At 34.9% G+C, this 16,888-nt stretch overlaps 1 protein-coding gene across 1 annotated transcript in view; it reads left to right on the forward strand.

Moving 5' to 3' along the window:
• The window catches only part of LOC149808431 (CDK-activating kinase assembly factor MAT1-like), a 42,761-nt gene that overhangs the window by 16,266 nt on the left and 9,607 nt on the right, over positions 1 to 16,888 (forward strand). Inside the window, exons 3-6 of the mRNA XM_089977109.1 lie at positions 296 to 369; positions 2,206 to 2,309; positions 5,650 to 5,790; positions 13,445 to 13,567. Of these exons, the coding sequence (XP_089833235.1) occupies positions 296 to 369; positions 2,206 to 2,309; positions 5,650 to 5,790; positions 13,445 to 13,567 (442 nt within the window). The remainder of the gene's footprint in view (positions 1 to 295; positions 370 to 2,205; positions 2,310 to 5,649; positions 5,791 to 13,444; positions 13,568 to 16,888) is intronic.

Below are 16,888 nucleotides of genomic sequence, written 5' to 3' on the forward strand. Positions count from 1 at the left end.
ATGGGTTTTAGGCAGGGTAGATAAAGGCTTATTTTTAAAGGGGGAATTAATTCATCTGATTCTGAATTTTAAATGAATGAAAGGTACACGGTTGTCTTAAATGGAAACAGTAATACACACATTCCTAGTTGGTTGTAGAAATAACATTGCTAAAGGTTTCATTTTTAAATATTAGAGTGGAATAATTGATACAGTAGAAATTATTCTCAACATTTCCAAGGGAATCTTTTGTTTCTCCTGCCTATTTTCCATTTATTCATGCTATTTGCAAGCCTACCTTTCACTTGTATTCCAGTTTCAACAAAAAAGAAGAAGACTTTACAAACTTGAAAGATTATAATGACTATCTGGAGATGATAGAATCCATCAGTAAGTACTACAGACCACTGAGGCAAGTAGTTTAATAAATGCATTTTTATGCTTATCAGTCATTAATATTGGTCCTCTGTTGCCATTCCCCCTAAATGATTCTTTTGTTAGCCTGCAAAGTTCACATGAAGAAACCTTACCCTGATACAGTGAAGACATACCAAAAGTTTGAGACAATGTGACAGATTTGGGGATATCGAAGTTTGCTGTAGACAGAGTGACAGATTTTGGGATATCAAAATTTGCTGTAGACAGAGTGACAGATTTTGAGATATCAAAATTTGCCCTAATGACAGATTTCGGGACATCAGAATTTGCTATAGGCAGAGTGGCATCTTTTGGACATCAGAATTTGCTATAAACACAGTGGCATCTTTTGAACATTAAAATTGCTATAGAGTAGGTGGTACATGTAGCAAAGATTTTAGTGTGCATTTTTTTTAAAGCTTTTCATATGTTTATCCTAGATCAAATCAATTAAAATCTATTATAACACATTTTTTAACATCTTTCATTAGTTACTCTTTATGCTATAGCCACTTTCCACCCAGTTAGAGTATGTTCATCATTGGACACATAAAATTAGCCTGGACTCGTATTGAAACATAAAAAAGTGACAAAATTAGATATACTGGTAAGAACATTCAGCCAGTCTATTGCCAAACTATATCTTTGTCAGAATTACATATACTTGTACGCAGCATTCACTCAGTCTATTGCCAGACTAACTCCTTGCTAAAATTACATATACTGGTACACATCATTCAGCCAGTCTGTTGCCAAACTTAATCCTTGCCAACACATCACAGGTAAAACTGTTTATGATATTGTATTATTTGGTGTTTGGTGCTGTATGGTACAGAAACACAAATAGGTTATTTGGTATGAAGACAACTGGAGTAAAGTGCCTTTCCCATGGACACACCACAACAGCTAACCCAGGTTCATCTGATGGTAGGATTCAAACCCGCACCCTCTCATTTATATGTCTAGTACATTAACCACTGAGCCATAACAGCTCCTGCATCCATTTATCACTTATGACATGCAGGCAGGTGCATTGGGCCTATTCTATATTCAGAAGTTTTTAGGGTTTTTATATTATTTGTCATATAAATTGAAGATGGACATTAATACATGTATTTTTATTATTTCAGTGTTACTTCTTCAAGTACATTACAAGATCATAGTACATTAGTAGTATGACCACTGACTCTCAAATCCCAAGGTAAAATGTATCCTCATCATTTGAAGGTCATCAGTTTGTCAGAGTGGAGGTCAGATTCAAGTACAAACAGCTTGGGAGTAGATTGGTCTTTTTTAGGCCTTACCAATACCAAATTTACTTGTGCTGTATCATGATTTTTTCATTTTGTCCTTTCATGACTTTTTTGTCATTTTTACATGGCTGCCCACTGTAACCACATCAGTTTGTGCACAATACTTTGAGTGATTTTTTTTTGTCTACCATTTCAGTCCATATAAGTACTTTGAGTGATTTTTTTTGTCTACCATTTCAGTTCATATGAGTACTTTAAGTGATTTCTTTTTGTCTACCATTTCAGTCCATATGAGTACTTTAAGTGATTTCTTTTTGTCTACCATTTCAGTCCATATGAGTACTTTGAGTGATTTCTTTTTTGCCTACCATTTCAGTCCATATGAGTACTTTAAGTGATTTTTTTTGTCTACCATTTCAGTCCATATGAGTACTTTAAGTGATTTCTTTTTGTCTACCATTTCAGTCCATATGAGTACTTTAAGTGATTTCTTTTTTGTCTACCATTTCAGTCCATATGAGTACTTTAAATGATTTTTTTTGGTCTACCATTTCAGTCCATAACCTGACCAACAACATTGATGTAGAGTCCACCAAAAAGCAGATTGAGTCATACAAGAAGGATAATAAAGACCTTATAAAGAAGAACAAGTCGAAATTGGTATCTGGTAGTTTATTCTGCATGTATTGATAGTATAGTATATTTTCTTGTCTTCATCTTATACTCAGTCTGACACATAAAACAAAAAAAAATGGTACTGTAATTTTGTTTGTAAACATATCTATTGCACCACTTAAAGTACATTTCTTATGGTATAATTTTTAGTTTTTCTTGCCATAGATATGAAGAGCTTTTGGAATGGTTTTGTCCATCAGTCCATGAGCACAAGTTTATTGTCACTGCATCTCCTAAACAAAACTGGTTTTACTCAGCCACTGTGGCCACCACAAGAGCCATCTTGATAATTTTGCTATTGCTATTCCTCCTGAATGGATGGTCATGTCACCTTCTAGGTTTTTTCACTAAAAGATTTTTCATGACATCCAGCTGGCCCTTTTTCTAATAAAAAGGGTGCTGATTTGATATAACACCATGGTCACAGTAACCATATTGAAAGAAAGGGTTATATCTGTCACATATGAATGGTTAATATTGCAAATTTAGTAGTATTTATGATTCTTTAATCATGTATTTGGCGCATGTCGTGCATGCAGTTTTGTGGTCAAATTAAATGTGACACATTCCGGCCAAATCCAACTTTTGGAAAAATGTCACAATGAGAAAAACATTTAGATTACAACTTTTACAAAGTGAAGATACACATAGCAAATTCATCTGCTTTAAGCTACTGACCATTTAATTTGAGGGTGGGATAGAACTGTGATTTTCTTTGGCGCTGAAAAATTTTCTTTCATCTCAAGATAATTAATACTTTTTACTAAATAATATAATGGACATAATATGGTGCTATTTTGCTATAAATCAGAGCAAGATATTTTTTACCCGCTATTGACAGATGGAAATTAAATAAAAATGTGTCAGTCACCTGCTCCAGACTGTTGAATTGTTGGTCCCAAATATTATTGCAGTATATCTTAATATATATTGCGGTACATTCAGAAATACCATGGTACAAAATTTTTAGTGGTACCCAACTCTAAGATCTTCACACATTTATGAGTATATGATTGGTTATGCTTACTACCTCTCTGGTGACCTAATTTCAGTTGGATTTCGTATTTATTTGGAAGGGCTTATCTTTCCAAAGTTTTGTGCAAGTCTTAATTTATGCATTTTTCAAAATTTTACTTTTAATTGGCATCATATAGCCACTATTGTGCTGAGGTGCAATATAACACTGCTACATACATAAATTTTGATTGAGCTTGCAACCTCTTAAGAGCTAGAGATGGTGCCAATCTAACACACAATATGACTGCCAAATGGGGGGCATTTTGCAGATCCTTACAAAAGGATGGTCATATCTACTTTGAGTTTTCACCCAAAGACTTTTTATGACATCTAGTTGGTTCACAGTAAGAATATTACCAGACTGAAATCCAGCATGACCACATGATGTTGATATTACTGCCTCTAGTGGATTGTCAGGATCGAATTTTGTGTACAGATTTTAGACTCTTTGGCCTGTGATCTAAGACAGCCAGTCTGAACAGCACAGAGATGGGTGAACCTTTACAAAAAAGTATGATAAGTTGTTAGGGATTGGGAATAAGAAGTGGACAGGAGCTTACCCTTCTGCTCACGTGCGAGCCAAATAGCCAAGCAAAAAGCTATTGGAAGCAGATGTATTTGGATGTATTCAGAATTAACCTGCAAAATGTGTTTCCTACCCCCATTTCAGACAAAAATGACAAAACTTTCCAGGGCGAAATGAGTTAATAGGTGAATTTTGGTGACATCACAAAATCTGCATATTCCTTATCTATTTGATCATTTTTGCATCAATATTGCAAACATATTAAAAAAATATCCGTTCCTTCACAATTTCTAGGAAATTTCCAAAAACCTTGTTAACTCATTCATTCCCAATCCGGCCTGTAGGTACGATGATGCTGTACCCTACTTGCAAGCTCTGTAGTGTCAAGGTCATTTAAGATACCCCAAAGTGGGTGGTATTGCAAAAAGCAGACATATGTAGCTCTACAATGATACCAAATAATCTGGACTTTCTATTCACATAAGAAAATACAGAGGAAAAAACAAATTTTTTGAGACCTGATCTTTTTACACCAAACATTTGCCCATTGTTGAGATTGGATTTTTTGTCTGGATTTTAGACATTTTGGCCTGTGATCTAAGGCAGACTGGTCTGAACTGCACACAGATATGTGAACCTTTGTAAAAAGTAGGATAAGTTGGGGATTGGGAGGAAGAAGCAGCCAGGAGACAAAAATGATGAGTCCCATAAACAAGGAAAAAAAAAAGAACTCCAACTTTTACCCTCTTGCACATGCGCGAGCTAAATAGCCAATGCAGATGATGTTTCTTGCAAAACTAGGCATCAGTCTAAGCAAAACAAACTCTTGGAAGCAGATGTATTTGGATGTATTCAGAATTAACCCCCAAAATTCATTTCCTACCTCCATTTCAAGCGAAAATGACAAAACTCTCTTAGGCCAAATGAGCTAATACATTGCTAATGCTTTTATGAAAGTCTTAGCTCATGTCATCACACATGAATAGCAGATTATTTTAGAAATGTGAAAGTTTCCTTGAAATGAATAAAATGCATCATTCGTTCAGAATTGATTAGTAATTATGACCTTGGGATGCTTTTAAATATTATTTTCTGTTTCAGAAATAGTTGTACCACTGGTCACAATGCTCGTTTTGGTCATTTCAAACATCACCTAAGGTCTTTGTAAAAGAACTGCAATTTCTTTAGTGACACAGGATAAAATTGCTTTTACATTAATTGTAAATATTGTTTGGGTAAAATCATGAAAAGTTGGTGGAGAAATTATGGAACTTTCTACCATCATTTATATAAACACATAACTTTGGTAGCACAGTATATCTTAAAGCAAGATATATCCATATTCATGTATAGGAAAATGAAACAACAAGTTTCTTCTTCTTTTGGAATGTATACTCATTTAGAATTTGTCAACTTAAAAAAGGAAAAGTTTATGGCATCATTTATATGAACTAAAAATGAAATAAAAGATAAGCAAAAAGAATAGATTTGCTGGTGTTTCTCTAGAATAATGAAGATAAGTTCAGTTTGTGGTAGCTATAACAAATAAAAGGAGGGAAGAACAGGCTTATCATGAAATCTTGTACAAGGCAAGTTTTTAGCGAGTAGAGCTTGTCTCATCAACAAACTCTTGGGTAAAAGAGGGAAAATTAGGGAGTTTGACATAAAAGTAGGAAGAAATAGGAAATGGAGGCTAAACTAGAGCTATTGGTAAGACTGCTGTTAATATATCATTTCATTCATTCAGTTTTTATAACTTTATGTTATTTTATATTCATTCAGAGTAAAGATGAAGAATACCTAGAAATGCTGATTCAGCAGGAAAAACATGAGTCTGAGGTTCAAAGACAGCTGCTGCAGGAGGATGAAGCTCGACAGAAAAATATTAAGCTTAAGAACAAAGAGGCTCTAATTGATGAACTGGTAGGTTCATTTGTACCAAGAGGCTCTAATTGATGAATTGGTAGGGTCATTTGTACAAAGAGGCTCGAATTGATGAATTGGTAGGGTCATATGTACAGAGAAGCTCTAATTGATGAATTGGTAGGGTCATTTGTACAAAGAGGCTCTAATTGATGAATTGGTAGGGTCATATGTGCAGAGAGGCTCTAATTGATGAATTGTTAGGGTCATTTGTACAAAGAGGCGCTAATTGATGAATTGGTAGGGTCATTTTTGCATAGAGGATGTAATTGATGAATTGATAGGGTCATTTGTATAAAGAGCTGTAATTGATGAATTGATAGTGTCATTTGTACAAAGAGGCTACAATTAATGAATTGATAGGGTCATTTGTACAAAGAGGCTCTAATTTATGAATTGGTAGGGTCATTTGTACAAAGAGGCTCTAATTGATGAATTGGTAGTGTCATTTTTTCAAAGAAGATCTAATTGATGAATTTGTAGGGTCGTCTGTACAAAGAGGCTGTAATTGATAAATTGATAGGGTCATTTGTAAAAAGAGGCTGTAATTGATGAATTTGTAGTGTCATATGTACAGAGAGGCCCTAATTGATGAATTGGTAGGTACGTTTGTACAAAGAGGCTCTAATTGATGAATTGGTAGGGTCATTTGTACAAGGAGGCTCTAATTGATGAATTGGTATGATCATTTGTGCATTGAGGCTTCATTTGATGAATTGGTAGGGTCATTTGTACAAAGAAGATCTAATTGATAAATTGATGGGATCATTTGTCAACGGACTCTCTAATTGAATTGGTTGGGTCATTTGTACAAAGAAGCTCTAATTGATGAATTGGTAGTGTCATTTGTACAAAGAGGCTCTAATTGCTGGATTGGTAGGGTTGTTTGTACAAAGAGGCTCTAATTGATAAATTGGTAGGTCATAAGTACAAAGAGGCTCTAATTTATGAATTGGTAGTGTCATTTTTATAAAGAAGATCTAATTGATGAATTGATGGGATCATTTGTACACAGAGACTCTAATTGAATTGGTTGGGTCATTTGTACAAAGAAGCTCTAATTGATGAATTGGTAGGGTCATTTGTACAAAGAGGCTCTAATTGATGAATTGGTAGAGTCATCTGTACAAAGAGGCTGTAATTGATGAATTGATAGGGTCATTTGTACAAAGAGGCTGTAATTGATGAATTTGTAGTGTCATTTGTACAAAGAGGCTCTAATTTATGAATTGGTAGGGTCATTTGTACAAGGAGGCTCTAATTGATGAATTGGTATGATCATTTGTGCATTGAGGCTTCATTTGATGAATTGGTAGGGTCATTTGTAAAAAGAAGATCTAATTAATGAATTGGTAGGGTCTTTTTTACAAAGAAGATCTAATTGCTGGATTGGTAGGGTTGTTTGTACAAAGAGGCTGCAATTGATGAATTGGTAGAGTCATTTGTACAAGGAGGCTCTAATTGATGAATTGGTAGGTCATATGTACAAAGAGGCTCTAATTTATGAATTGGTAGTGTCATTTTTACAAAGATGATCTAATTGATGAATTGATGGGATCATTTGTACACAGAAGCTGTAATTGAATTGGTTGGGTCATTTGTACAAAGAAGCTCTAATTGATGAATTGGTAGGGTCATTTGTACAAAAAGGCTCTGTTTGATGAATCGGTAGGATCATTGGTACAAAGAGGCTTCATTTGATGAATTGGTAGGGTCATTTGTAAAAAGAAGATCTAATTGATGAATTGGTAGGGTCATTTTTAACAAGAAACTGTAATTGATGAATTGGTAGTGTCATTTGTACAAAGAGGCTACAGTGATGAATTGGTAGGGTAATTTGTACAAAGAGGCTACAGTGATGAATTGGTAGTGACATTTGTACAAAGAGGCTACAGTGATGAATTGGTAGGGTAATTTGTACAAAGAGGCTCTAATTGATGAATTGGGGTAGGGGCATTTGTACAAATAGGCTGCTTTTGATGAATTGGTAGTGTTATTTGTATAAAGAGATTCTAATGAATGAATTGGTAGGGTCATTTGTAGAAAGATCTAATTGATGAATTGGTAGGGTCATTTGTAGAAAGATCTGATTGATGAAGTGGTAGGGTCATTTGTAGAAACAGGCTCTAATTGATGAATTGGTAGGGTCATTTTTACAGAGAGGCTCTAATTGATGAATTGGTAGGGACATTTGTACAAAGTAGATCCAATTGATGAATTGGTAGGGTCATTTGTACAAAGTTCTAATTGTTGAATTGGTACGGTCATTTGTACAAAGATCTGATTGATGAATAGGTAGGGTCATTTGTACAAGGAAGCTCTAATTGATGAATAGGTAGTGTCATTTGTACAAGGGGTCTCTAATGGATGAATTGGTAGGGTCATTTGTACAAAGATCTAATTGATGAATCGGTAGGGTCATTTGTACAAGGAAGCTCTAATTGATGAATAAGTAGTGTCATTTGTACAAGGGGTCTCTAATGGATGAATTGGTAGGGTCATTTGTACAAATAGGCTGCAATCGATGAATTGTTAGTGTCATTTGTACGAAGAAGCTGTAATAGACGAATTAGTAGTGTCATTTATACAAGGAGGCTCTAATTGATGAAAAGGTAGAGTCATTTGTACAAGAAAGCTCTTATGAATGAATTGGTAGTGTCATTTGTATAAAGAGGCTGCAATTGATTATTTGTCAGCGTCATTTGTACCAAATTGTAAATAAAAAAATTCATATTGGGCCTGTTAATAATCAAGTAAAAAACTCCACTTGGAGCATTTTGACTGCCTGAAAACATGTTGACCTGTCATTGCTTTTGCCATGAGTGATCAGTGTTCACTAAAGTTGTGATGTTTGTATGAATTACTTTTTTATAAAAAAAGAAAGCCTTTTATAGTAGAGGTATACCAAAATGATTTGCATCATGACATTTTCATATATAAGTTAGCTGGAGAGCAGTTTTTCTTATATGTTTCAGAGGATTTGTCATTGTCCTTGCCATAGAAAGCACATGATCCTTCCCTTGCATGGAAGTGTGTTTCCATCTATACACAAGATACACTAGCATGCATGTATAATTTTTGGCATCAACTCCTTTGGAGAAAGGGGTATGAAATTAAAACTTTGAGTGGAAAGGGATGTCCACAAAAAGGATAGGATCTTAAAGCAGCTAAAATCCTACCCTTAGATTAGCCCAACATGGCTATATCAGGTTTTTTCTTTATTTTGATCAGTCTTGCAAAGCATATTTATTGATTTAGTTGATTTCTGTGTTGTTTGTTAATTGTTTCAACTTTCTATACAATAAAAAGACATCTTTGTAGTGTTGCTAATTTCCTATTATTGCATTAATCAAGTTTGTATACAATAAGTCATGTCTGTAGTGTTGCTGAATTCCCATTATTGCCATGTAGTGTTGTTAAATTACCATTATTGTCATGTAGTGTTGCTAAATTCCCATTATTGCCATGTACTGTGTTAATTCCCATTATTGCCATGTAGTGTTGCTACATTCCCATTATTGTATTGTAGTGTTGCTAAATTGCCATTATTGTCATGCAGTGTGGCTCAGTTCCCATTATTGTCATGTAGTGAGGCTAAATTCTCATTATTATTATGTAGTATGGCTAAATTCACATGGATAGAGTTGATTTTTTCATCTTATTTCCCAGCTAAAAGACCCAGTAACTGTAAGATATAAATTTCCTCTTCTTTGTCAAGTTATGAAAGGAATATTGGTTCTTTACCATTCTAATGCTAACTGTGAGAGATTGTTCAGTATTGTTCACAAAAATAAAACTGAATTCAGATTCAGGCTCTCTAACAGAGCACTTAGTGCTTGTGTGCAAAACATTCATAATCTCAGCTGATACAAAGTGTTTTTAAATGCAATATGAAAGTCAGATGCTTTTTAAAGCTCAAAGTTTTATGTACAAAAACTTGCAGTAATTGATGTTAAAATTCCAGAGGGATAAATAAATCATTTTGTACATATGCTGTTTGAATTTTTTTCATGTTTTATGTGGATTAATCTTTTTCTGCTCAGATTACTCTTTTTGTCCACTTGGATTACACTTTTTCCTTGCCAGGGGTTGGCATGTATGATAATGTGACTGGGTGGGACATCATGCTACATGTCTGTGACATGATGCTCCAGTGCTTGACATCACTATAGACTGCTATACTGCAGACATCGTAGCAATATGACTAAAAAATTGTTAAAGCTATGTTAAAAATCCAAATCACACACACACTAAACTCTAAACTCCCATTATTGCCATGTAATGTTGCTAAACTCCCATTATTGCCATGTAATGTTGCTAAATTGCCATTATTGCCATGTAGTGCTGCTAAATTGGCATTATTTCCAAGTAGTGTTGCTATATTCCCATTATTGTATTGTTGTGTTGCTAACTTGCAATTATTGTCATGTAGCATGGCTCAGTTCCCATTATTGTCACATAGTGTGGCTAATTCACATTATTGTCATGTAATATAGCTAAATTCCCATTATTATCCTGTAGTGTTGCTAAACTCCCATTTTTGTCATGTAATGTTGCTAAACTCCCATTATTGCCATGTAATGTTGCTAAACTGCCATTATTGCCATATAATGTTGCTAAATTGCTATTATTGTCATCAGGTGTTGATAAAATCCCATCATGATCATATAGTATTGCTAAACACCCATTATTATCATGTAGTGTTGCTAAACTCCTATTATTGCCATGTAATGTTGCTAAATTGCCATTATTGCCATGTAGTGTTGTTAAATTCCAGTTATTGCTATGTAATGTTTCTAAACTCTCATTATTGCCATGCAATGTTGCTAAACTCCCATGATTATCATGTAGCATTGCTAAACTCCAATTATTACCATGAAATGTTGCTAAATTCCAATTATTGCCATGTAATGTTGCTAAATTGCCATTATTGTCATCTAGTGTTGCTAAACTCCCATTATTATCATGTAGTGTTGCTCAACTCCCATTATTATCATGTAGTGTTGCTAAACTCCCATTTTTCCATGTAATGTTGCTAAATTGTCATTATTGCTATGTAATGTTGCTAAACTGTCATTATTGCCATGTAGTGTTGTTAGATTCCCATTATTGCCTTGTAATGTTGCTAAACTCCCATTATTATCATGTACTGCTTCAAAACTCCCATTATTATCAAGTAATGTTGCTGAACTCCCATTATTGCCATGTAATGTTGCTAAACTCCAATTATTGCCATATAATGTTGCTAAATTGCCATTATTGTCATCTAGTGTTGCTAAACTCCCATTATTATCATGTAGTATTGCTAAACACCTATTATTATCATGTAGTATTGCTAAACTCCCATTATTGAAATGAAATGTTGCTAAACTCCCATTATTATATTGTAGTGTTGGTTAACTCCCATTATTGCCATGTAATTCTGCTAAACTCACATTAATGCCATGTAATGTTGCTAAACTCCCATTATTATCATGTAGTGTTGCTAAACTCCCATTATTGCCATGTAGCATTGCTAAATTCCCATTTTTGCCATGTAGTGTTGCTACATTCCCATTATTGCCTTGTAGTCTTGCTGCATTCCCATTATTGCCATGTAGTGTTGCTATGTTCCCAATAGTGTTATGCTGTGTTGCTAAATTGTCATTATTGCCATGTACTGTTGTTAAATTTCCATTATTGGCATGTAGTGCTGATAAATTCCCATTATTGTGGTGTTGTGTTGCTAAATTCATATTGTTGCAAGTGGTTGCCATTGCCTACTAATTTTCCTGATGACTCCAGAAGTTTGTGAAATGGTATATAAGGTTACTTTAGCTGTTGCTTTAAAACAATACAAATTGTGATTACCAGCAAAGTTTAGATTAAGGTTATTTTAGCTACTCCATTAAAATAAGATGAGTTGTGATGAACAGCAAAGTTTGGATTAAGATCATTTTAGCAACAGCTTTAAATGAGGTGGGTTGTGATACCAGCAAAGTTTGGATTAAGGTTATTTAAGCAACAGCTTTAAATGACATGGGTTGTGATTACCAGCAAAGTTTGGATTAAGGTTATTTAAGCAACAGCTTTAAATGAGATGGGTTGTGATTACCAGCAAAGTTTGGATTAAGGTTATTTAAGCAACAGCTTTAAATGAGATGGGTTGTGATTACCAGCAAAGTTTGGATTAAGGTTATTTAAGCAATAGCTTTAAATGAGATGGGTTGTGATTATTAGCAAAGTTTGGATTAAAGTTGTTTTGGCTACTGCTGGCAATATATGGTAGAAATATATATGTTGGAATTGTTTGACCATGACAGAATGTTATTGAGGTCACCTGGCAAACAGTTAATTGCTGTTCTAGCATATATTTGTTTTGAAATATACATTATATATTTTTATATCTATTGCACAGTAATTTCAGCCAATTTATTTGATGCCTCATTGCCCAGACAGTGGCATAATGTGGCCTTAGAGACAGTGGTTTGGTTTATTTCATTGTTTGATGACACATCAGCACATGACACAATATTGGTTTCTTTGGTGTTTGATGACACATCAGCACATGACACAATATTGGTTTCTCTGGTGTTTGATGGCACATCAGCACATGACACAATATTGGTTTCTTTGGTGTTTGATGACACATCAGTGTATGGTAGAGGATTAGTTTGGTGTGGTCGCTGATGGATGATGGCACATAAACACAAGGCAAATGATTGGATATGTACTGGTATTTAATAGCATACCAAAACAGAATAGAATTGGCTTTGTTTGGTTTGGGACTGCTCTGGTATCCTAGTGGTTAGAGCATCCTCTTTGGATGTGGGAGGTCACAGATTTGAACCCAGGCCGAGTCATACCAAAGAGTTATAAAAATGTACTAACAGTTGCCTTGCTAGGCACTCGGCATTAAGAGGTTAGTGTTAGGAATGATTGACCTGGTGTCAGGAAAATGTGACTGGATGGGACATGATGCGTCATGTCTGCGGCATGATGCCCCAGTGTTAGACATCACTGTAAACTCCCACGCTGCAGACATTGAAACAGCATGACTGAAAAATTGTTAAAGCTACGTTAAAAATCCAAATCACACACACACACACACACACACACAGAGTTGTTTGGTTTGGTTTGGTATTTGATACATATAATATGGCAGGTTACATTATGCCAAGACAGTTGACATACTTTGGTAGCTGTCCTAGCCAAGTCTAGACAGGCTTTGGACCTCACATTTGTCTGATCATGAGTCCTGCACACTGACCCCAGGTTCAGAATATCAGGGATTGAACCAAGGGAAAGTGAGATGTAGAGTGAGCATGTTACCACTGCACTACCCCTAGGACAAATACAAACCATCTGACTGTGATGTTTGTGCTATAATCAATTGAAGAATTATATCTTATCATGTGTGTGAAAGAAGGCAGAGAGCAAATATTTAGATCTTTTTGGTCAACTATATGTAAACTTTATGGATAAAAATCTTTAATTATTTTGACTTCCCTATGTGCTAATTCTTTCTGTCCAGGACTTAAAATTGCATGTATGTTATGTCCAGCTGTCCATTAACTGGAACTATATTTAGAATGTCTGAACAAGGCACGGGAGCACCTGTTCCATATATTTCTTGTTAACATGAGATTCATTGCTGTCACTTTAATTTTCTCAGATGTTCTCAGAGATGTCAGCTGCTGATATCATGGCATCTCATCGAGAGCTTACTAAGGTTACAGATACCAGCAGCACACTACCTAAGAAGGCTACCACAGAGTTCTCTACAGGCATAAAAATGGTATGGATATATATATTATATGTGCTAAATTAGTCGTTTTATTTGTGGTAGATATTTTTGTTTTATTTTATGGCTGCTGCAAACCATATCTGTAAATAAAGCACTTATTAAAAAATTTAGATGTTTCATTTCACCATCATAGAAATAAGCCCTAATTGAAATACCTGAACAATTGTAACTTTACATAAAAACTTGATGAATGATATCTAGGAAAATAAACTTTGGATTATTCTATCATGGGATTGATACCCAGGGAGAAAAGAAACGAGAGTTTTCAGTTATGGGATTAATACCCAGGGAAAAAACTGGAATATTCTATTATGGGATTGATACCCAGGAAAATGTCATGTGGATGTATTACATTATGGATTTTATACCTAGGAAAACAATATTCTATTATGGGAACCACTCTGGTGGTCTGGTGGTTAGAGTGTCTGTCTTGGATGCAGAGGTCATGGGTTCGAACCCCAGCCGAGTCATACCAAAGATTTTTAAAAATGGTGCTTGCAGCTGCCTCGCTTGGTGCTCAGCAATAAGAGGTTAGTGCTAGGACTGTTTGGTCTGATGTCAGGATAATGTGACTGGGTGGGACATGATGCTACATGTCTGCAGCATGATGCGTCAGTGCTGGACATCACTATAAACTGTACACTGCAGCCATCATATTGATATGACTGAAAAATTGTTGAAATTATGTTAACAATCCAGATCAAACACACACACACACTATTATGTGATTCATACCCAGGAAAATAAACTGAGTATTGCATTATGGGAAAAAAACTGGATTATTCTATTATGGGATTGATACACAGGAAAATATACTCAGGAATATTGTATCATGGGATTGATACATAGGTTAAAAACGGGAATATTCTATTATGGGATTGATACCCTGGAAAATAAGCTGTGAAGTAGTGTATTATGGGATTGATACCCAGAAAAATAAAGTTGAGTATTGCATTATGGGATTGATACCCAGGGAAAAACTGGAATATTCTATTATGGGATTGATACCCTGGAAAATAAGAGTATTGTATTATGGGATTGATGCCCAGGAAAATTAACTGTGTAGTATTTATTTTGGGATTGATACCCAGGAAAATAAACAGTGGAATATTGTATTATGGTATTGATACCCAGGAAAATAAATGGGGGAGTCTGTGGAGTATTGCATTATGGGATTGATACCCAGTGGAAAAAACTGGATGATCCTGGAAAATAAACTGGGGACTATTGCTTTATGGGATTAATACCCTGGGAAAAACTAAATATTCTATATGGGATTGATACCCGGGAAAATAAACTGTGGAGTATTGTATTATGGGATTGATACCCAGGAAAATTAACTCTGGAGTATTTATTTTGGGATTGATACCTAGGAAAATAAACAGTGGAATATTGTATTATGATATTGATACCCAGGAAAATAAATGGGGGAGTTTGTGGATTGTGTGATTGATACCCAGTGGAAAAATCTGGATGATTTTATTATGTGATTAATATCCTGGAAAATAAACCGGGGACTATTGCTTTATGTGATTAATACCTGGGGAAAAACTAAATATTCTATATGGGATTGATACCCAGGAAAATAAACTGTGGAGTATTGTATTATGGCATTGATACCCTGGAAAATAAACTGTGAGTATTGTATTATGGGATTGATACCCTAGAAAATTAAAAGTGGAATGTTGCATTATGGGATTGATACCCAGAAAAATAACTGTGGTGTATTGTATTATGGGATCGATACCCAGGAAAATAAACTGGTAAGTATTGCATTATTGGATTGATACCCATGAACAAAAAACTGGAATATCCTATGACAGTATTGATACCCAGGAAAGTAAATTGGAGAGCATTGTATTATGGAATTGATACCCAGGATAATAAACTGTGGAATACATCATTATGATATTGATACCCTGGAGAAAAAAAATGAATATGCTATTATGGAATTGATTCCTAGCAAATTAACTGACAGTGTGGAGTATTATGGGAGTAATACTCAGGAAAAATAAACTGTTGCTGTATTGTATTATGGGATTGATACCCAGAAAAAAATGGAATCTTCTTTTATGGGATTGATACAGAGGAAAACTAACAGGAATATACAATTGTGGGATTGATACAGAGGAAAACAAACAGGAATATACAATTATGGGATTGATTCACATTAAAATAAACTTCATAGCATTTTACTTTTTGGATTGATAACCAGAAAATAAACTTTTGAATAACGTATTGTGGGATTGACATTTAGAAATCATTTAGATGCAGGAAAGACTTGTGAAATGAAGGTATTTTTGGTATCTATTATTCTGACCAAGATTATTAACCATTATAATCATTATGGCCAAAGTATTCCACTAATCTTTGCATAAATCAGTTCACGATTATTTATAGCCTTCATTGTTTTTCCAATTAAACATATTTGTGGATCAGCAGTAGTGAACTTAATCATTATAGTACTGTGTCCTTTAGGGCCTACCACCATGTCCTTTAGGGCCTAGCACCATGTTCTTTAGGGCCTAGCACCATGTCCCATACACCTAATACTATTTCCTTTTGGCTTAATACTGTTTACTTTAAGCCTTGTATTATGTCCTTTAGGGCCTAGTGCTATGTCCCATAGGCCTAGTACAATGTTAGTTAGGCCTAATACTATTTCCTTTAGGTCTAATACTGTGTCCTTCAGGCCTAGTATTATGTTCTTTAGGCCTAGCACTATTTCATTTAGGCCTAGTAATGTCTGTTAAGCCTAGTACTATGTCCTTTAGGCCTAGCACTATGTCTTTTAGGCATCGTACTATGTCCTTTTGGCTCAGTACTGTGTTCTTTAGGCATAGTACTGTATTCTTTTGACCTAGTGAAATATCCTTTAGGCCTAGTGAAATATTCTTTAGGCCTAGTGATATATCCTTTAGGCCTAGTGATATATCCTTTAGAGCTATTACTATGTCCTTTAGGCCTAGTACTATTTCAGTTAGGTCTTACTGTATGTCATTTAGGCCTAGTACTACTTTGTGTCCTTTAGGCCTAGTACTGTGTCCTTTACACCTTGTGTTATGTCCTTTACACCTGGACTATGCCCTTTAGACCTAGTGCAGTTTCCTTTAGGTCTAGTACATTTAACTGCTGTATATCATTTAGACCTAGTATTATGTCTTTTTGACCTAGTACTATGTCCTTTAGTCTTAGTTCTGTTTCCTTTTAGCCCATTACTGTTTCATTTAGACCTAGTACTTTGTTCTCTTTTAGGCCTAGTACTATATCCTTTGGTCCTAGTACTTTATTTTCTTTAGGCCTAGTACTATT

The sequence above is a fragment of the Sinohyriopsis cumingii genome, chromosome 1 (assembly GCF_028554795.1).
Source record: "Sinohyriopsis cumingii isolate HCF-2022 chromosome 1, ASM2855479v2, whole genome shotgun sequence".
NCBI lineage: Eukaryota > Metazoa > Mollusca > Bivalvia > Unionida > Unionidae > Sinohyriopsis > Sinohyriopsis cumingii.